The sequence below is a fragment of the Gobio gobio genome (assembly GCF_949357685.1).
Source record: "Gobio gobio genome assembly, chromosome: 17".
Taxonomy (NCBI): Eukaryota; Metazoa; Chordata; class Actinopteri; order Cypriniformes; family Gobionidae; genus Gobio; species Gobio gobio.
Window position 1 is genome coordinate 19,807,590 of NC_137110.1, and position 22,421 is coordinate 19,830,010.

At 39.0% G+C, this 22,421-nt stretch overlaps 1 protein-coding gene across 3 annotated transcripts in view; it reads right to left on the reverse strand.

Moving 5' to 3' along the window:
- pik3r3b (phosphoinositide-3-kinase, regulatory subunit 3b (gamma)) overlaps positions 1–22,421 on the reverse strand; it is a 205,799-nt gene that overhangs the window by 12,085 nt on the left and 171,293 nt on the right. Inside the window, exon 1 of one of the 3 annotated variants that reach the window (XM_079841718.1) lies at positions 4,470–4,940. The exons of 1 other annotated variant lie outside the window; for it this stretch is intronic. In XM_079841718.1, the coding sequence (XP_079697844.1) occupies positions 4,470–4,578 (109 nt within the window). In that variant the 5' untranslated portion in view covers positions 4,579–4,940. Of the gene's footprint in view, positions 1–1,153; positions 1,323–4,469; positions 4,941–22,421 lie in introns of those variants that run through there. One more of the 3 variants, XM_079841719.1, reaches the window with a different exon arrangement.

Sequence of the window (22,421 nt, forward strand, 5' to 3'; positions counted from 1 at the left end):
ACTGCAAACTTGAACAAAGGGGTCAATTTAAATGACAAAGGCAAAAGTATTTCTTTAAAATTTCTATAAAAGTAAACTAGCCAATCATGCTTCACAATGAATGCAAAACAAACTAGGTTTTAAAAAAAAAGATGTGTTTAATCATTTTGTAAGTCAACAGTAAACAGATATACCATTTTATTTTCTAAACTTGTAATGACAGATGAAAATGTAAATGTGAGAAAAAGAATGTGACCAGGATGTAGGATGGAAAGGATGAGAAAGAACGAGGAGGAGTGAGTGGCAATGCAACGCTGCGCAAGTCTGAACAAAGAAAACTATACATCCATAGGTGAAGCCTATGGCTATCGACGACCAAGCAGTCCATTGTTTAGGAAACAAACACAAACGGCAACGTGCTGCTCAAAGCATCATCTCAGGTTGTCATTGTTCTGCAGTTGTTTTTTGCACAGTAACAAAAAGACACGTTTAAACTTCTGGTTCTACAGGTGACATCTGATGGAACAACCGTACTTTGAAAGAGAACACAAACACGGACTGACACCAATACACACATAAAACAGTTTAGTTTAGGATTTGTATGTACAAATTAGGGGGTACATTAGCATGAGAAAAGACGTGTGGCTGAGAGTGATGACAGTGCCATTGAAGAGAGCAGCAGGCGTGGGCTGCCACGTCCCGATCCAGGGGGAATGAATTAAAAGTGTCACCAGGCACATGGGTGGTTTAAATAATCCGTCGGGGACAATCACATGTGAACCCATACGGGCTCGGTGCACATTTCATGATCCGCTAATTCTGTTCATTCATAATGAATAACTAAAAGACAACCTCTGCAGCTGACTTCTTACAACAGCCTCAAATCAATTTGACAAAACAAAAAATTACAAAACAAGAAAATGAGGTACAGCTATCAAGGATGACACGTTCTGGAAAATGCACTATTCTTGTTGAATGTTAATTCATGTTGACAAAAGCACATGTTTCCAGCCATAGAAGATCCAGGACACTTCCCACACAATAGAACAAACGCTAATTGTCATTGTGCTCCCCTGACAGTCTGCTCAGAGCATGAACAGACAGGAAAAAAGACTAAAGCAAAGAAAGCGACTGTGAAAAAAGCAGAAGAAAAGAAGAATAGTGTCTCCCTTACCGTCCTCCTCGGGATCCTTTTTGAGCTGCATGTATACAGCCTGCACTCAGCTGTCTGTGACAAGTCCTCTTATTCTCCCTCTCCCTCTCTCTCTCTCTCTCTCTCTCTCGCTCTCTCCCACTCGCTCTCTCTCCACCCTCGCTCGCTCGCTCGCTCGGCCTTTCAGACTAAAGCCAGAGGGAAAATCCCTGCTCCTAAATTCAGATGCTGCTGGCTTAACAAACCCTCTCAATGGAGAAGGCGGCAGCAGCCAATGAGAAAGCAGGAGGGGAGGTGGACACAACCATATGAGATGGAGAAAGAGAGAGCGGAAAGCTCTAGGGAATGATATCGGAGGGGGGAAGCGCTCCTCCCAGAGAAAGACAAGGCAAAGACGCTAACACACGCTGAGGCGAACACGAAACGGGACACATACACTGAAACCACTTCACAGCCGCATCGTTTGAATCAGATTACAAGATATTATTTTTTTAGCGTGTGTTTATATATAAATACAAACACACACATACATATATACATATATATATATATATATATATTTATTAAGACTATATACTATTTTTCATTATGTCTGACTGCCTATATAAAGAGAAATGTTTTCACATTCTGCTCTAAACATATATATATATATATACATACACGCGCATGCATACATACGTGTGCATGCATGTACGGAGAAATAGAAAAAGAAATAGAAGAATAGAAAATGCTGCTCTCACATTGTGCTAAAGAAAACTCTGCTTTCTCAACAGATTCATTTTCTGTGCACTTTTATGAATGAACAAGCTAAAATAAATGAAGGACTGAACAAGCTGAAAAGGCACAAAACAAAGAAAGAACCATGTATCAAGAGAGATACGGTGACATTTCCATCCCTTATGTCTCACGAATGCCCATTAAGGGATGTCAGAAGCTGACTTTCCCTTTGGTGTCGCTGCACTTTTGTTGTCCACCCAGAGCACACGGCTCCGGCAGCCTTTATTACACTCACACATCACTGGCCCTAAGAGACAGGGGCCAACTTTCCCCTGGGGGCAGCGTGGCACCTGTGCTCATTGGACACTGCAACGGAACAAAGCGGTCGCTTGCTCGTTTGCAGACGCACGCACATACAGGGCCGTACCTCTGAACCTTTCACATCTCAATTCAGCTGTAATAAATACTCTAATGAACATCTGCATGGGAACCTTGAGCAGTTTCTTTCCTTTCCCTCTCACCCTTACTAATCTAACCCATCTTCTCCCGGGCCACGCGGATTTCAGTGTCCCGCAGTGCCTCTGTAATGGCGTCTCGGAGATAAAGTGCCGCGAGTTGAGGAAGAAACAGATGATAAGTCAATGAGTGGCTATTGACACTACATGGGGACAAACGGACGGGTAGAAAAAAGGAGAGATCTGATAAACCTGTGTTCAGTGGCACAGAATGAAAGATAAGATTAATGTGTGGGTTGATCACACGGTGCTGTGCTCATTCATCCCCGTGGCAGAGCAATCGAAGTGCTATTCAACCCAGAATCCTGCTTGCCAGATCTGTTCAGTCCACCACAGCTCATTTTCTAGGAAATGAGGAGGTTAGGACCGAGTGTTAGGCTTTGTTCCTTTGAACAACGCAGAGAATGTCGTAAAAGTAAAAAAAAAAAGGATTAATTCTGCTCACTGTTGGAATTAGCCTGTATTTGGACCAAGATGTGGGTAGGTAAAGACAGCACCAGCTTCACAATCGACCTCCAAATGTTACAAACTGTTAAGGAACGTCCCACAAAATGTGTTTTGTGCTTTTGCATTAAACACAGTCTGCCTTAAAAAACATTTACAATGGTCTCACGGAAGTACAGCCTCATGCAAAACCGTCAAACCGTCTCTTTTCCCATTCCATTCACATTTCACGCCTCCAAAAGTGTCATCCGTCTCTTTATTGCAGGAATTAACGACATGAATTAACGACCCATTGTCAACTATGCCTGTGACTTCTGAATAGGATCCAGTTTCCAGTCTATGACATCATTGTTAATGGCAATAAAATGGTGTCAGCGCTTAATAAATGACACATGAATGGCACTGCATGTGAATAAGAAGTGCGGGGCACCAAAACTAACATTCAGAAAGTGAGGAAACTTACTCCAAAAGATCCATGAAGAGCTTTCACAAGGATTCGGTATATAATTCTGTAACTTCACTGGTCTACAAGTCCCTATCTGCTACAATGGCTAAAGAAAAGAGCACAGAGCAGGTCATGTATAACACCAATTAATGTGACAAACCAATTTAGAGAATGAGCATTTTGATCTCTCCACATTTTGCATATCAATACAATTTGTGGTGAGCCATGCAAAACGTCCAAATCTACTGAGGAAAAACTGACAGACTACAGCAGGACCTGTAACACAATCTCTCTAAAAAAAAAATTCATTTAACCATTTACAGGCCTAAATGACTTGCAGAACCAATATTACTGAATATATAGAGATATTTACACAAGTCCAAGAGATAATTAAACCAAAAGGACATATGCAAAATTACATCTTAGTCAACATTCACTGTATGACAAGAGATGCATAAAAAAGTGAATGGGGACTAAGGCTCATTCTTCACAACCCCTTATATTGTGTTCTACTTAAGAAAATAAAAAGTAATACAGATTTGGAACAACAAGAGAGTGAGTAAAGGACAGAACTTTAGTATTCAGATGAAATATTACTTTAAAATAAATGTATAGAGGGATGTAGACTGTTGCTTTCTCTTCAGGGAGAAATATTCTTTAATATGGCTCCTCTGTCTGAGTGAGAAGTCGTTTATCATGCATTTAAAACGCACACGATAATGTTAACGCAGACTGTGCATATCAAGTACGATTAAGGCATATTTAACTGACAACCTGACAGGAAAAGAATGGTTTTAAGATGGCGAAGATGGTTTTTGGTTAAGAACTAGAGGGGATTTTAAATGTCAGCCATACATGACTCATGGTACAGAACATTAAAATAAAATACAACAATGAAGAGGTGCTCCATTTGTCTAAGCAATGTCAGATAATGAGACTGTGTGTGTCAAATACGCTAAACGACATTCATTCATGGAACACAAAAGGAGCTATGCAGAATGACATCTCACTAACCATTCCCTTTCGATGTATGATAAAAAAAAGATACAATGAAAGTAAATGGTGACTGAGGCTGTCAGTACCTAGCATTTCCTTTTGTGCTTCGTGGAGAAAAAAAGTCATATAGGTTTGTAACAACATCAGAGTGAGGAAATAAGAATTTACATTATTGGAGTAAACCAAGCGTGTTGTTAGTTTAATTATGCTATATCTGTACCTGGCGGCTGGTCCATTTCAATGTAAAATATTAATTCAGTGGAATAGGGCATCATCACGTCCCTCCAGTCGTCATCTTCTTTCTCCGTATTCCACACTGTATTGTACATGTTCTGAGTCCTCTGGTGATCGACTAGGTTCTCATAAAATCAAATTTTTCAACACACGAATGAAGGAAACATAAAGGCTCGTATGACTGAACGGAGAGCTCAACTTTAACAGTCTGAATGCCTGCTTCAGAGTAACTGCGTGTCATGAAAGCTGTCAAAGCACCAGGCTTCACTCATCCGATATCACTTGATAAAGCATTTTTACATAAAAAAAATTATTTAACAGTCCGACAGAACAGAAAGTAGATACCAGCTCTACAATCCACCCCGTCCTACCATGACGAAACGGTAGTCTTCATTTCAATCAGCTCACCAGGTCTACCGGCCCTTTCACTTCATGAGGAAGAGTCCATTCGGCGCACACACAGCAAGGGGGGAACCCGTTCCCCAACGAAAACGCGTGGAACAAAGCACTCTTCCCGTGCTTACGTTTCAATGGGTAATTAATATAACACGTAATTAAAAATACGAAAAGACTGCGTTTATAATCATTTGTTCTCAATTGGTGTCACATGTGTAACGGTGTCGTTTCATTCACAAGTGACATCATTTTTCGCCACCCCTTCTCCGTTACGAAATGGACTCGCCTCAAAACGGATCACTGGCACTGTAGGTGCTGTGGAGCACGCACACTCCAGATTTGGGAGCCAATCAGAATGCCCTTCTCTTCCAACTAGTTGCCAAAGCCAGTTTGTACATTATTTGCAGCCGCGTGTTTCTCATGATCCAATAAACTTGTTCGAAGGGCGGAAGTCGACATCCTATTGGTCGAACCGTTACTAGGAGGTGCAAAACTGATGGAAAGAACAGTTCGAGTTGGAGGAAGTAATGATTTTGGTACTAAGCTGTAATAGGCACAGGTGGTAAGTAATGAAGTAAAAATACTTTGTTACTTTACTTAAGTATTTTTTTCGGGGATCTGTACTTTACTTGAGTATGTTTTATTTGCATTTACTTTCACTCTTACTCCACTACAATATTAAAGACAAAGTTTACTTTTTACTCCAATACATTTCCCCATGCCCGCTCCAAGTATTTATTACACTTGCTTTCCAAACCAACAAAAAACGTGGGTGCAGGAGAGAATCAAGCTAGTAAGCTGGTTCTCCCTGCATGCTGTCAATCGGTCATGGATGATCCAGTCGGGGCTTGATTTGGAAAAGCTGACTAGGTTTGCCACACTAACGTTAGCTCAGTGTTTCCCAAACTTTTTTCTTTCGCGGCACACTATGAAAGCATCGGTAACACTTTACAATACGTGTGCACTAATATGCATTAATTCATGCTTAACTAATGCACAGATAATCAAGAGTTAATGTATGACTCATGAAGAACTAAATCATTTATTAATGATTACTGCACCAGCAACTAATGAACATTATATATGATTAATAGGTTAAGTAATACATGAATTTCTATTAATTAAATATGACAATGTATTAATTCCCTAATAACATATTATATTAACTAATACATGTAAATTAATCTGTTAATTATCACAATGGGTCAAAGCCATGTATTTCAACTTCCAGTTGTCTGCTTTAATTAATCATTAGATAACGATTTGGATGAACAAAGGTTTCATTATGTCATGACTTCACTTGTTGATTCACATCACTATTAACTAATTGTTAAGTAATATGTCATTGTGGTTATGGCTTTTTAATTCATTTTAAATTAGTTAATAGTATCTTCCACATCTTCTGTTTGATGCAGCTAATGTTATGGAGCATGTCTATTTTAAGTTCAACCCCTATACTGTGTTAAGTTGCTTCATTGTCTCTTATGATTGCAAATCTAACAAATTCTTAATTTCAGTATCTAATCTTATAATTTGTTCAATTAAAGAATTGCATATCACTCCCAAAACAATTGATCTGCTTAATTATTGATATTTACAGTTAATTTGAATATTTACTTTTTACTTTCGGTACTTGAGTACGTTTTAAATTGGATACTTTTGTACTTTTACTCAAGTGATGTTTAAATGGAGGACTTTCTACTTTTACTGGAGTCATTTTTTATTTAGGTATAAATACTTTTACTCGAGTATAACTTTTGAGTACTTTTACCACCCCTGGTAATAGGCCTATGTAAAATATAGCTGCATGATTATTAGAGATATTGACACACTGTAACAATAAGTAGGCTATATTAGAAGCACCATTACAGTTGAAACAGCTGCTCATAAAAGTATATTATGGACATCTATGTTTGGACATACAAACTGGAATAAATCCTGGTGAATTATAAAATAAAATAGCTTACATTCTAATAATAAAGGAAAAGAACTAACCTTAACAAATATACTGTTTCAGTCATACACAAACACACTGACTTTGTGTGTGTATGTGTTGTTGGTCTATCTCTCCCTTAGGGGTGGCCAAATTCTTATTTCACGATGCTGTATCACGATAGTTATTTTATGTTATTTTATCTCAATTCTGTTATTAAAAATAAGAAAAAGGAAGCAAATAGGAATAATACAATATAACAAAAATGTGAATTAAAAAAAAAGTTTTTTAGGTACAATAGGTTTATTTAGAATTTGTACAGAAATGTAAGTCAAATATACAAAATAAAATATTGCATAGTCTTCACTGCTTGAATGAAATATAATATAATATAAATTCTGCTGTGTATCAGTTATTTTTCACTGATTATTGTGCTTATACTTATTGTGCTTTTTAACATCATCTTTTAAACATGCCCTCTAAGAGAGGTAGCTCTCTGTACTTTGGCAGTATATGCCGATCAGCACGAGCATACTGCCACGGAGTTCCTTTTCAGGATATATAACGCTTATAACAACAGCACGTCCTGACTTTATATTCTCATTTATGCATTTCAACACTCTGGAGTGTCAATAGTGCTATATTTACATACTGTGATATACATACATACCTATATATATATATACTCACCTAAAGGATTATTAGGAACACCATACTAATACTGTGTTTGACCCCCTTTCGCCTTCAGAACTGCCTTAATTCTACGTGGCATTGATTCAACAAGGTGCTGAAAGCATTCTTTAGAAATGTTGGCCCAAATTGATAGGATAGAATCTTGCAGTTGATGGAGATTTGTGGGATGCACATCCAGGGCATGAAGCTCCCGTTCCACCACATCCCAAAGATGCTCTATTGGGTAGAGATCTGGTGACTGTGGGGGCCATTTTAGTACAGTGAACTCATTGTCATGTTCAAGAAACCAATTTGAAATGATTTGAGCTTTGTGACATGGTGCATTATTCTGCTGGAAGTAGCCATCAGAGGATGGGTACATGGTGGTCATAAAGCAATGGACATGGTCAGAAACAATGCTCAGGTAGGCCGTGGCATTTAAACGATGCCCAATTGGCACTAAGGGGCCTAAAGTGTGCCAAGAAAACATCCCCACACCATAACACCACCACCACCAGCCTGCACAGTGGTAACAAGGCATGATGGATCCATGTTCTCATTCTGTTTACGCCAAATTCTGACTCTATACCATCTGAATGTCTCAAGAGAAATCGAGACTCCGTCTTCAACTGTCCAATTTTGGTGAGCTCGTGCAAATTGTAGCCACTTTTTCCTATTTGTAGTGGAGATGAGTGGTACCCGGTGGGGTCTTCTGCTGTTGTAGCCCATCCGCCTCAAGGTTGTGCGTGTTGTGGCTTCACAAATGCTTTGCTGCATACCTCGGTTGTAACGAGTGGTTATTTCAGTCAAAGTTGCTCTTCTATCAGCTTGAATCAGTCGGCCCATTCTCCTCTGACCTCTAGCATCAACAAGGCATTTTCGCCCACAGGACTGCCTTATACTGGATGTTTTTCCCTTTTCACACCATTCTTTGTAAACCCTAGAAATGGTTGTGCGTGAAAATCTCAGTAACTTGTAACAGTAACTCAGCAGATTGTGAAATCCTCAGACCGGCCCGTCTGGCACCAACAACCATGCCACGCTCAAAATTGCTTAAATCACCTTTCTTTTCCATTCTGACATTCAGTTTGGAGTTCAGGAGATTGTCTTGACCAGGACCACACCCCTAAATGCATTGAAGCAACTGCCATGTGATTGGTTGATTAGATAATTGCATTAATGAGAAATTGAACAGGTGTTCCTAATAATCCTTTAGGTGAGTGTATATATATATATATATATATATATATATATATATATATATATATATATATATATATATATATATATATATATATATATATATATATATATATATATATATATATATATATATATATAAATAAATATACACAATATAGTAAAATCAGTAACGATAGACTTTTTTACCGTGGTAATAACACGGTCATACTGCCCAGCCCTACTTCCTCTAAACATTAATTGTGCAAAAATGTAACCTGAATATTTTACTAATTGTTGCCTGTGGTTCAGGGTGTTCTTCTGTATGTACATCTCATTAATATAGCAATGGTTGGTGGTCTGCTTTAGGAACATTTATTTTGTGGATGGTAATCTGTCTTCCTGCACGCCTCTTTGTCAGGGGCGGCGTTTACATATGGCAGAGTATGGCAGTTGCCATACCCTGGCATTTAGACAAGCAGGGAAAATAAACGGCTTATGATGCTGCTCGGTAGTTCTGTTACAGCTTTGAAAAGCAAATTTAAACAGCCTAACGCCGTGTCCTAACCAGACACGATGGAAAAAGATTTTCAACAACAAACCAGACTCGACCCGAGATCAATCAATCGAAAATCACAGCCAATCAGAAGAGCGTGTGGGCGGGATCTCTGTAAGCGCATTGACTGCATTCGCAGTAAGTACAATGTCGAATTCCCAAATCGTACACAATTTTAGCATGATTAAAAATACATACTGAGTGACTGAAACATTTTTTTAAATCATAGAATACACATGTTTGTTCACCTTGACAGTTTGAACATAGTTGTTTCCTTCCTAATTTATTTTCAAGAGGTGAATTATCCATTGTTGCTTCCAGAAAGGCTATGTCAAAAAAGGTCACAAAAAATTATATTCAAACTCGCTTTAAATTCTTTTTACATTAAATAAAGCACATAATCTGCAATTGTCATACTTTGTATGTTGTTCCAGCCACAACGCAAATAAAAAACAGTAAAATAAATATTTTTATTTTCTCACGTGTCACGTTTGGTTAGGACAAAGTGAAGGCTTATATATATTTCAGTATTTGCATTGTTGTTAAGTCTATTTTCAAGTTCTTTTAGTGGATTTTTGTCCACATTTTGTTAAGATAATGTTATTATTTGGGAATGTCGTTGTTGTATGGCCAGAAAAGCTCATGCCATACCCTAGGTTTTTGTGAAACGCCGCCACTGCTCTTTGTGTCCCCCCTGTTCATCACACATGTGATCTATCCATCAAGATGGAGAATGTCTCTATGGCCAGGGCGAAAAAAAAAAAGGATCACAATGTTTGCATCTCTTTAATGAAGGACAGGGAGGACCCTCCAGATGGCCCGTGCCTGACAAAGGCCCTCCTTGTCAACTGTGTCAAACTTGCTTAATTGTCACTGTCTATGATTCAGTTCAGTACATGAGCAGATGGATCCAAAACAATGACAAGCAACCGAACAGCCACAGTAATCCATAAAAGCTGTGGGAAAATATTAATCATTTACACCCAATGCATAATGAACGAGTAATAAATGCCACAGGACTATTTAAATTACATCCATACGAGCTGTAAATTTAAGACTGATGCATTTATTTGAGGTCACTCTTTTTTTGTCTGGTTTGGACATGTGTTGCTAGTTGCCTCTGCAACACGGAGAAAGACACACGTGACCATGGGGATTTGAGCGTCAGAAAAGTGTGTGTGCCTTAGAAACCTTAGTGCACAACCAACTGCGGCTTGTTATTGGACCATGCCTGTCCTCTTATTGGACAGTGAGCTAAATGCTAACAGTGTTTCTATGGTATGTCTGCAGGGGATTCAGATTTGGCTGATCCAAGGTGTGTAAGTTACGAAGGGATAGAAATTGCCAACTATGTGTACTGCCAGTTAAATTAATCAGTAATAATCTATGAACTAAGACACAGTGAATGCCAACATTAAAAACCAAAAGTTTGATAGGTCCCAAAGTATTTGTTGTAAGTACATTCACACACATAAAAATTAATACAAATTCTGAGTTTTCTTTATCCGGCCTATCTACTGTGCTTTAAATAATACATTTGCAAACAAGGGTATAGAGAGCATTTGATTGGACAAATATCTTTGTATTGCAAAGAGTCATCACTATTTGTCCATATAAATTTAAAATATGTGCTAAAAGTGTTTTTTGTCACTGTTTAGGAGCAGCATAGTTAGCTTCAAAATGAAGGCTACAAAACTCTTGTGCTTATTTGCTTATGAAGCTTAGCTTGGTTCATGTATTTAGCTTTTGTACTGATTAGATTTAGGTGATGTTTCACACTATACCAGCAGGATTTATTATTTCACACACTTTTCTCTGATTACTTAGTTGAAATTCTCTTCCACATGGTTTGTGCATGTGAGCCCAAAAGGCAGGCATGACTAGCAGAAAGAGATTCTAATCTGCCTGACTACAAGACCCAGCTAAACAATGCCAAATCCTGTTGAAAGAATGAAGCAAAAAAGAAAAGCTAGGGGACTTTAAAGGTAAATCGATGACCTGTAGTTTTAAAGGACATTTTGATTACATGCTGAAATAAAAGTTGCCTGCTTGCTGAGTGACAATAGTCCGACTGTGCTGTGTCTGTATTGACTATGTAGCTTTGAGCATCTCATATTTTATCCGTGACTGTAACAACTAGAGTGGAAAGTACAATTTCAGTTCAAATGCAAATAGACGGCTTCATTGTTCCATATTTAACACAGACATAAGGGCGGCACTGGAGAGGCGCACAAAACCCAGAGCTATTGTGTGACCACTGGTGTGCATTATACATAATTCATAAAGGAGATGAAAGAAGCAATATCATTGTTCCCCAGCTGATATCATGGAGGGGGAAATTAATTTCAATCCACTGTAAATTACACACAGTGAGAGCGATCACCTTTTTCATTTTTTCTGCTGAGCTCATGAGAATCAGGCTGCTCTCTCTGTCACTGTCTCCCTGCCTAGAATAAGCCATAAGCTTTTCCTCTCAAAGCCAACTGAAAGAAAGGAGAAGAAGAGAACAACTAGATATGTTTCTCATGTAAAAATGAAAATTCTGTCATCATTTACTCCCTCATGTCATTCCAAACCTGTATGACTTTAGTTCTTCCATTGATTAAACACAAAAAGAGAATTATACTAGTCACTCTTTTCCATGTAGTTAGTCCCCATTGGAGCTGAAGCTTTTTTTTTTTTAAATAATGAAAAAGTACCCTAAAATGATCATAAAAGTGGTCCACATGGCTTGTGCGTTATATTCAAAGTCTTCTTAACAGTCGTCATACGATTGAAATCCATGTTATATTGAAAAAAGTGGCCAGGATATTATAATAATTAAAATTTTGTGTTCCACAAAAGAAAAGGAAAAACAACACGAGTAAGCAAAAAGCAAAATTTGGTGAACTATCCTTTTAGTGCTGCAGTCGGCAATGATAAATATAAACTATATATGACTAATTCACAAAGCTCATTACAGACCGGACACACATTATAGACACAGTAGTTCTTTATTATCGCATACACCTTCAAGCATGACTAGATATCAGTCTCTTTTATCCACAAGGCTGCACTAATGGGCGCACTCGGCAGAAGGAGTCATGTGTCTTGGATAATGTACGCTCTGATTCGAGTTAAACGATTAGGCATACTGTCTGGTATTTGTTCTCAGCTTTTTCTCATCCTGAATTGGCAGGATTTTCATGGGGTGCAAATATGCATAAATAACTAGTATGGCTGTGCTGGCGCATGCGCAATAGAGCAACCCGAAAATGACAACCGAGTGTTAATGACTCTGCAAAAAAAAGAGAGCAGCACACACCACCCGGCCCCCTGGCTTATTAGCTAGCAAAGGCAGAGGCAGCCTCCCTCCGTCTCCATTTCTGGGTGGCAGGCAGTCTGCGCTCCTGTGATGTCATCCTGCAATGTGAGCATCCCACTTGGACTGATGCAATACTCCGGTGACACTCGGTAACAAGCAGCCAGCGCCTGCCAATCCCCGCCCCCATGCCCCCTTCCTCGGTCTCATTGTCTTTCTCTGTCACTCTCCACCTCATGGCCACTTTTCCTACAGTCTTCTCAAGTTTTAATCAGCCTCTCTTTCACCTTTCTACCGTTCTCTCTATCTCTCTCTCTTCTCTCCTGGGTCTACTTTTCTTGTCATCCTTTTCTTTCCACACGCCTACTCCTCAGCTACCCTTCTCTCTGAACGGCCCTCTGGTTGTCATGGCATCAGGCACCATTGCTCAGCATTCTGCAGTTCAGCAGATAAAGAACGGCTGTTTAACTCTTACCCGTCTGAGCCAGAGCGGTCTGCAAGACACAAAGATAGAATATCAGCAGGCGTTATCCACATACCCTAGACTAATTAACAGCTTACGATGATGATTAAACAGTCCCTAAAACTAAATATCAGGGATGATAAGATGAAAAGCTCTGCAAACAGAACAGTAGAGAGTCGATCTTTGTTTTGAAGTTGCAATTAGCCCAGCCGCAGCATTTAAAACCACTGCAATAAAATGAGCCCATTGTTTTCTAGTACGACACCGGAGAAACCTGCTGGTTTTAATGGATATCTTTGCATTCTGTCATGAGACTGAAGTGGCTAAACAAGGTCTGCAACTATGAGAGAGTGTGTCAACTTGAGAAGCAAATAGATTAACCCTTTGCCATAATGGCAAGGCTGCACTTAGAAACCAAGTAATGAATGGACTCCATCAAAAGATTAGAGGCCGAACCTTGGGTGTGCCTCTTCAGGGTGGTTTGAGGTCTAGAAAGATGAAAATCCTCTTTCTGTTGTCTTATAGTGTCTTACCTACATCAATCTACTTGCTCATACTTTTGTCATTTTCCCAGCACTTCTGGAACTTCGTAAGCCAGTTTTGAGAACGAAAGAATTGGACCAGAATCTTCAATGATTGCATTTAATTCAAAAGAACAGCAAATCTTAAATAACTATAGGCCGCACATAATTTTTGTAGAGGAAAAAAAAACGGTTACCCTTTAACATTTGGTATATTTAGCAACTTTGCTGTGTTTATTGGATTTAGAGCCATTAACATACATTTTTAATGGCAAGAAATCTAATTCATGTGTACAGTTGACAAAAAATAAGATGCACGCTAAGAATCCGAACAAGATTCTCGATTCCCAACACCGTTGATAAATGAAGATTCGGTTTTGCCTGATGACAGCACTGAACTGTTTTTATTTTGGTGTAAAACATTACGTATGCAAGTTATAATGCATCCTCCTCCTGTGGTTTCAAAAAGGATGGGAGTCTCATTTGCATCTTTCCATTCTTTGTTTGGATGCAATTCAAATGCCTAGCAACCACAACCGTGGGAGTTGAAGGCAATCAGCAGTTGATACAATGACATGCGTGTGTCACTGCAGTTCAGTCTTCTATCAAGGGATGAAACAGACATCAGGTGCTGGTTATAATTGTAACTAAGAGCCAGGGGGAGAGAAGAGTAGTTTGATAGTTTGTTCACTTCAGCAAGAAATCTCATTGGAATGCGCACGTTTATCAGACAAAATTAATTACGCACACAACTTGTTACAATCAAGGGACGCATTAAAACCCTGAATCACTTACATTGAAGGGTCCTGAAATTATGTAATCCCGCTGGATTCGCACTTAATACAATAACACACCTCTAAAGACGTGGAAGGGATAACTTTAAGAGATCAAAAGTTTGATTAGTACAGTGGATCACAGAATGTTTAATCTCATATGCTTTAGCATTTATTAAAATGCACTATAAAATCAGTATAAAAAAACAGAAAGTTGTTGTGTCATGGTGTATATTTGATGCAGATACATACATGTATACATATATATATATATATATATATATATATATATATATATATATATATATATATATATATATATATATATATATATATATATATATATATATATATATATATATATATATATAGTAAATATATAAAGAAAATGTGCACCTACAAAGGAAAAACCGGGAGGATGAGTAACAAGGATACAAGAGGAATGCAGATAAAACAGATCTCTGTAGCCAAGAGTCAAGTACTTTTATACCAGTTTTATACCAAAGTCTAAGTATTGATATCAAAATGCATATATGATCAAAACCACATGCAAAGGCCCAGAAGCATAAACATATGTGTATGGGGGACTGGGAATAATATAAAACTTTTATATAGCTTTGCTCATTAATTATACAACATTAAGTTTGCCCAGTAGCCCAATATGGTTAATAATAATAATAATAAGTTTAATTTATATAACGCCTTTCCCAAGCTCAAGGACGCTTCACAATAACAGTAAATAACAAGCAGTTTACACATAGACGGACAGTGGACATTTGCCCAGTCCAAGTAATGAGCGATTGCAGTTGCAAATCGCACTACATTTGCAATACAACATGAAAAACAAAGGCAACAAACATTAATTACAGACAGCATGGTGGGCAGTTAGAGTAAAGATGCAACAGATTATTGGTAGTCAGTTAACATTGTGATTGTGTTATGTCAAGTTAACATTGTCATGACTGATAATACTGATTAAACAAATGTGTTTTGAGTTTACTTTTAAATTCATTTAATGTGGTTTTTGTCCTGAGAGCCAGGGGGAGAGAGTTCCATAGCTTAGGGGCTGTAACAAAGAAAGACCTGCCACCCATAGATGATAAGCGAAATCTCCGCTCACAGAGGAGTTCACAGCCAGAAGATCGGAGAGTTCGAGGGGGAATATAAGGAGAAAGTAATTCAGAGAGATAGGCTGGAGCAAGACCATTGAGTGACTTAAAGGTAAGCAGAAGAATTTTGTAAGTGATACGGGATAACACGGGTAGCCAGTGCAGTTTGAACAGAATTGGAGGGATATGGGCAGTTTTTTTAGTGTGAGTTAGTAGTCTTGCGGCTGAGTTTTGGATATATTGCAAACGTGAGATAGAGTGTGCTGGTAGTCCAGAAAAAAGAACATTACAGTAGTCGAGGCGAGATGTGATGAACGCGTGGACTAGTGCTTCAGCGTCTTTTGGGCTGACATAGGGGCGGAGTTTGGCAATACGGCGCAGATGAAAAAAGGACGCTTTACAAAGTTGACTAATGTAAGCGTCGAACGTCAGTGAAGGATCAAGAATGATACCCAAATTTTTGACAGTGGCAGATGGAATTATTGATGTAGCTTCAAGGTCAAGTCTGGGAATATCACTTACATTCTTTGTTAGAGATGGAGGGCCAATGATTAATATTTCTGTTTTAGTCAGATTCAGACTGAGAAAGTTGGAGTTGAGCCAGGTCTTTAACTCATTAACACATGATGATAGTGATGTGGTCTGGTAAATATAATCCGGTCGGCAAGCAGTATATATCTGGATATCGTCGGCATAGCAGTGATATTGAAAACCATGGCGGCGAATAATTTGTCCGAGAGGCAAAATGTAAATAATAAATAGTAACGGGCCAAGAACTGAACCCTGTGGAACACCTTGTTTGAGAGTGACAGTGGGAGATTTGTAATTGTGCATAGTGATGTAGTATTTCCTATCTGTTAGATAGGAGGAAAACCAGGATAATGCGGCCCCTGAGATACCAATCTCTGATAGGCGCATGAGTAGGACTTTATGACAGACAGTGTCAAAAGCTGAGCTGAGGTCGAGTAGTAGAAGTAAGGAAATGTTTCCCGAGTCACCAGCGAGTAAGAGGTCGTTGATAACCCTTGCTAATGCAGTTTCAGTACTGTGGTTTTGGCGAAAACCAGACTGAAATAAATCAAAACTATTGTTGAGAGATAGATATGACTGCAATTGGTTGGCAGAAATGCATACACTGGTAAATACAGTTGATGCTATCCATAGAAGGATTGATGTTTACAACATGCACATTCGTTAACTGAGACAATCATTTGGTAGAGGTCTTCACTTTGTCTTAAAGCAGCTGTAGGTTCTTATTTCCTTGCATTGTGGTCACGACAAAATAAAACTCTTTAATGATTATTTAATTATACCAAAAGTGGGTGGGACAAAATTCATCCTTTCAGTTATAATGCTTACTACAGTCCTACATACAGGCCATGGTTATCTGCATTAGACTGAAGTGTAAAAAAAACATTATATACACCGATCATGGATCGGGCACATGCTCATCACATGCTCAATTGGTTTGAGATCTGGGGAATTTGGAGGTCAAGTCAACACCTCAAACTCATTGTTGTGCTCCTCAAACCATTCCTGAACTATTTTTGTTTTGTGGCAGGGCACATTATCCTGCTGAAAGAGGCCACAGCCACCAGGGAATACCGTATTCCATGAAAGGGTGTACATGGTCTGCAACAATTGGGTAGGTGGTACGTGCCAAAGTAACATCCATGGATGGCAGGACCGAAGGTTTCCCAGCAGAACATTGCCCAAAGCGTCACACTGCCTCTGCCGGCTTGTCTACTTCCCATTTAGTGCATCCTGGTGCCATGTGTTCCCGACGCACACGCACCCGGCCATCCACGTGATGTAAAAGAAAACGTGATTCATCAGACCAGGCCATCTTCTTCCATTGCTCCGTGGTCCAGTTCTGATGCTCACGTGCCCACTGTTGGCGCTTTTGACAGTGAACAGGGGTCAGCATGGGCACCCTGACTGGTCTGCGGCTATGCAGTCCCATACGCAACAAACTGTTATGCACTGTGTATTCTGACACCTTTCTATCAGAACCAGCATTAACTTTTTTGATTTGAGCTACAGTAGTTTGTCTGTTTGATTGGACCACACAGGCCAGACTTCGCTCCCCACGTGCATCAATGAGCCTTGGCCACCCATGACCCTATTGCCGGTTCACCACTGTTTCTTTCTTGGACCACTTTTGATAGATACTGACCACTGCAGACCAGGAACACCCCACAAGAGCTGCAGTTTTGGAGATGCCCTGACCCAGTTGTCTAGCCATCACAATTTGGCCCTTGTCAAACTCGCTCAAATCCTTATGCTTGCCCATTTTTCCTGCTTCAACTTTTAGGATAAAATGTTCACTTGCTGCCTAATATATCCCAGCCACTAACAGGTGCCGTGATGAAGAGATACTCATAATGTTATGCCTGATCGGTGTATATGGTTATATAATTTTTTTTATTAAAAAAATTATTAGAAAGATGGTGGCAGAGTGGATAGCTTTGGCCATTGACAGAACAGCAGACAATCCACCCTAGCAGAGGAGATGTACAAGTAAGACACCATCTTGCAAGACACCATCACATTCACTGTACAAGCAAGACACCATCACATTCACCATCACACACGATGGAGCTGCGAGGCCAAACAGCCCTGTAACTGTAACGCTTGTGACTGCTAGGACTGGAAGAGCCAGGTGGATAAACAAGGATTCCATGAAATTCATAAACATGCTCTTGTGTTTGTCTCTCTCTCTCTTATACACACGTGCTGTAACACACACACACACACACACACACACACACACACACACACACACACACACACACACACACACACACACACACACACACACACACACACACACACACACACACACACACACACACACACACACACACACACACACACACACACACACACACACACACACACACACACACACACACACACACACACACACACACACACACACACACACACACACACACACACACACACACACACACACACACACAAATTTAGAAAAAAATTGTGTTTGTTTGCATAGTATGCAAATCCAGACTTCAACGCCACATACTGAGGACATGAAGCACTTCTGGGTAAAAGTAGAATAGTAACATAACAAAAGTCCCATTGACTAACATTAGTTAATGTATTAACTAACAATGTGCAATACACTTGTAACAGTATTTATTCATCTTTTTAAATGTTAGTTGCATTGCTGGCTCAGCAAAATACAGTTGTACAAATCTTAAAGGAATATTTGTGAACAACATGAAGCGCTAGTATGAGTTAATAGAAAATATGTTTGTAATACTTGTAAGTACTAAAGTATAGCAAGACATTAATTAATTGTGAAAAAAGCATACAATACAACAAGCAGCATTACATAGCAGCACAGCTTTTTACAGCTTAACAGCTTTACAGCAAAAGAGGTGAGAGGAGGTAAGGAAGAAAGATGAGGGCAAGATGAGTGGTGACAAGTGGGCAGAGTGAGATATGTGAAACGAAGTAAAGAGCCTGAAGTGACAGGCTGGATACACAGGCATAGAAACAGCCTTTGTGTTTTTAATGTTTTAAGACAACTCAAGGCTCCAAAGGGAGAAAAGGAAAATATAATGAAAGCAGCTTAAAACAGAGGATGAAGTAAGTGACTAACTGTGCATTTGAAACATGTTCAGACAAGCAGAAGGAGAAGACTACTAGAAAGGCCTATTTGAAATCAGCTGTGCTCTATTTTTTCAGCTAGGATGCATTAAATTGATCAGAAGTGACAGTAAAATCATTTATGTTATAAAAAAGTATATTTCAAATAAATACTATAATCCTGAACTTTGTTTTCATCAACAAATCCCTAAAAACTGCATCACAGGTTCCCCAAAAACATTAAACAGTTCACATAAATATAATCACATATTATAAATCACATATTATATATAATATAAAAAAGCATATTATAATGATTTCTGAAAGATTATCTGACACTGAACAATGGAATAACCGGCTGCTGAAAATTCAGCTTTACCACCACAGTAATAAATAACATTTTTAAAATATAATACAATTCAAAATGTAATACTATTTTACAATATTACTGTTTAAATAAATGCAACCTTGGTGAGCAAAAAAGACTTCTTTCAAAAAACATAAAAAAAATCTAGAACCAACCCTAAACTTTTGAACAGTAATGCCTATTGAAAATCGCAATTTTTCAGTAAATAATTCCCAGTTAATATTGTATTCACTGTGCCAGGTCAGTTTGACCGTATGCAACTATCTGACCATGCGCATGTAATCACAGGACACAACGCTCTCATCCAATGATGAGATCTATTTGTTCTAGCAGGTCCAGGAAAGTAGAGTGATTTACTTGTGATCGCTAAATTGAATTAGCCTGAATGAAAAAGGGGAATGGAGGACGACAAATAACAGAATGAAAGATTCACTTTTGTGCATGGACACAGTTACTGTGGTCAAAAGACAAGCCGTCTACGCATCTTACTGAGGACAAATGACATTATGTGTCTAAAATTGAGAAAATCATGCTAATATGCTTTGCTTTGCAGCATTATTCACAAACACAGAGCAGCTGTGAGACATGAGTTTTGGTGAATGTTCCCAAACCAGCTCTTGCAGTCCACCTCACATGAATTAGTAATTATAGCAGAAGTACATGATATCAGATTTACATCTGCGTTTAATCAAATTGTGATGTTTTTTATGAGATGGGTAACAAGAAGTGTAACTTTATCCATAATGCCTGGGCATGAATCCATATTCAGAGAAAGCAGAATAAAAGCCCAACTTATTTTGAAAAAAAAAAAAAAGACATACATGAAACAACTTTCTGTGCAGTTGTTTTTAAGACAACTTATGCTTCCAGTACTAGGCTTCATATCAATGTGTTGTTTTGATTTGACTCTGAAATGCAGAACTAGTATGCAAGAGTCAATTTGGTTTGACCCCTCAGTCCTTTTCTCTTTTGAGAGTTACGTGGATTTGGGTCTGGTGCAATGACATCACCTCAGAGCATGACAACTGACACCGCAGCTCTCATTGACCCAGTGCACTCTCGGCTTTGTTGACTGAGCAGCCAATCATTAGAGCACATCGTCAATTATTCAAGGTACTGCCATGTCACTTATCCTCCCTGATGAAGACGAATGGGGCCGTGGCTATATGGTACGAGATGACACTGGGGTCTGCTGAGGCCTGACATCAAGTGCTAAAGAGACGTACTCATGCGCTGAGAATCTTTAAGTGTCCTCTGTGATTTGACAATAAAGAAGACCCAAGCATGATACACTTAGATATACAGTACTTGGAACTGTGCAAATAAACAAAACAACCAACCAACCAAACAAACAACCAACCAACCAACCAACCAACCAACAAGACTCGTGAAGTACAGGGTCTGGCATTTACATGTGAAGCCATCATAAAAACTATCATGTAAATATTTTTGAAATAATCTACATAAGTATCTGCTAGAGTTCAGCTCTTTAGTGTTAGCTGGTCTATGATTATCCTAGCTTAAAGGCGCCGTATGTAACTTTTTCACTCTACTAAAGCATAAAAATACCATATGTTTGCAGATATTTAGGAAACATGCAAAGTTCACATACTCGTTTCTCTGAAAAACAATGCTACAGACAGTTATTCTACTTTCAAATGTGTGTTCCGTGTTGAAATGTCTGTTTTGGTCTGTGTGATTCCGCCAGCAGTCAATTTACCCAATAGTATTTCAACACCCCAGGTTGCTAGTTGGTGGAAAACACAGCTTATTGCAGCCATGGAAGCCAACAAACAAACTGGGTCTACCCGACATAAAAAGCCTTGGCATCCATCTAAAACTCTCTATGAACGGGAGCATATTAAAACACGGATAAATCAACTCATCAGCTTACATTGTAAGTCTCCTCGGCTTTCATTGTCAATTCACCAAAATTTGATTGAGAGGCGATCTGACCAATCATAATCCGCCATCCGCCATTTTTGTCAGCAGTCAAGAGAGTTTGTAGATTTACGTCGGTGCACTTGAACTTGAAAAACAGTGTATACTGATGTCTTTCCGCGGTTGAAACAACATTCCTTCTGAAGTTCATTCATGTTTATTTGATAATTAACTTGAAGGAAGAGATGATCGGTTCACGTGCAGCTTTAACTGAGGCGCTACAGCGACCTGTCACCATACATTAAAGAGCCACAAAACGTTATTTATTGTTTACATTTCTTTAAAAATTGACAAAATTTTAGAGTTGAGACTTTGTTTCATATTAAAAGTAACCTGCTCGGTCCTGTCAGTCAGTGCGTTGTCAGTATCCTCTTTGCACTGCAATGTATTTTCCACTGCGTGAGAGCATGATGTGTGGTGTGAGAGCGCGGTTTATCGGACATAGCAACAGTAACTAAATGGGGCAGGTCTTTGCGAACGGTCATTGCGCTCGTTCCTGTTGTGTGTCCTCAAGCTGGCAACCCACTTGAGCGTTGATTCCGAGGAGAAGGGGGCAGGGGAACAACTCTCTGCAATATTTTGAATTTGCAGTACCTATTTCGACCACTAACTGTCAATCTTAAATACTGCATGATGTGTAAAAAAGATATCAGTCAGAGCAGAGCACTACCTGGATGAACTCTCACATCTCCAGACTCTGGCAAACCAGACACCAAAACCACCATGGCAAGTCCCACTCATATGCTTCAAAAAGTTCTCTCTGCTTCCTGTGGTAAATATGGTGTGGCGAGAAACTAAATGAACTGTCAGAGAACAATGACACCTTTAGGGGTACAACAGCTTGTCACTGGGGTTGTACTCTTATCGATCCATTTAAAGTGTACTAATGTTCAGGATACAGACCAAGTGAGTAGATGAGTTTACTTGTTTGGCATGATGACGTACTGATGATTTTATATCATAAAATAAAATGTAAAAATATCTTGAGCTTGTGTTAACCACAGACCTTATTTCAGGCATCTAACCAAAAGACCATTCAAAAACTCAATGTCAGGATGATGAAAAAGGATGTGCTAGAATGCCAACTCATTTCTGGGTTGTCAATGCTCTCT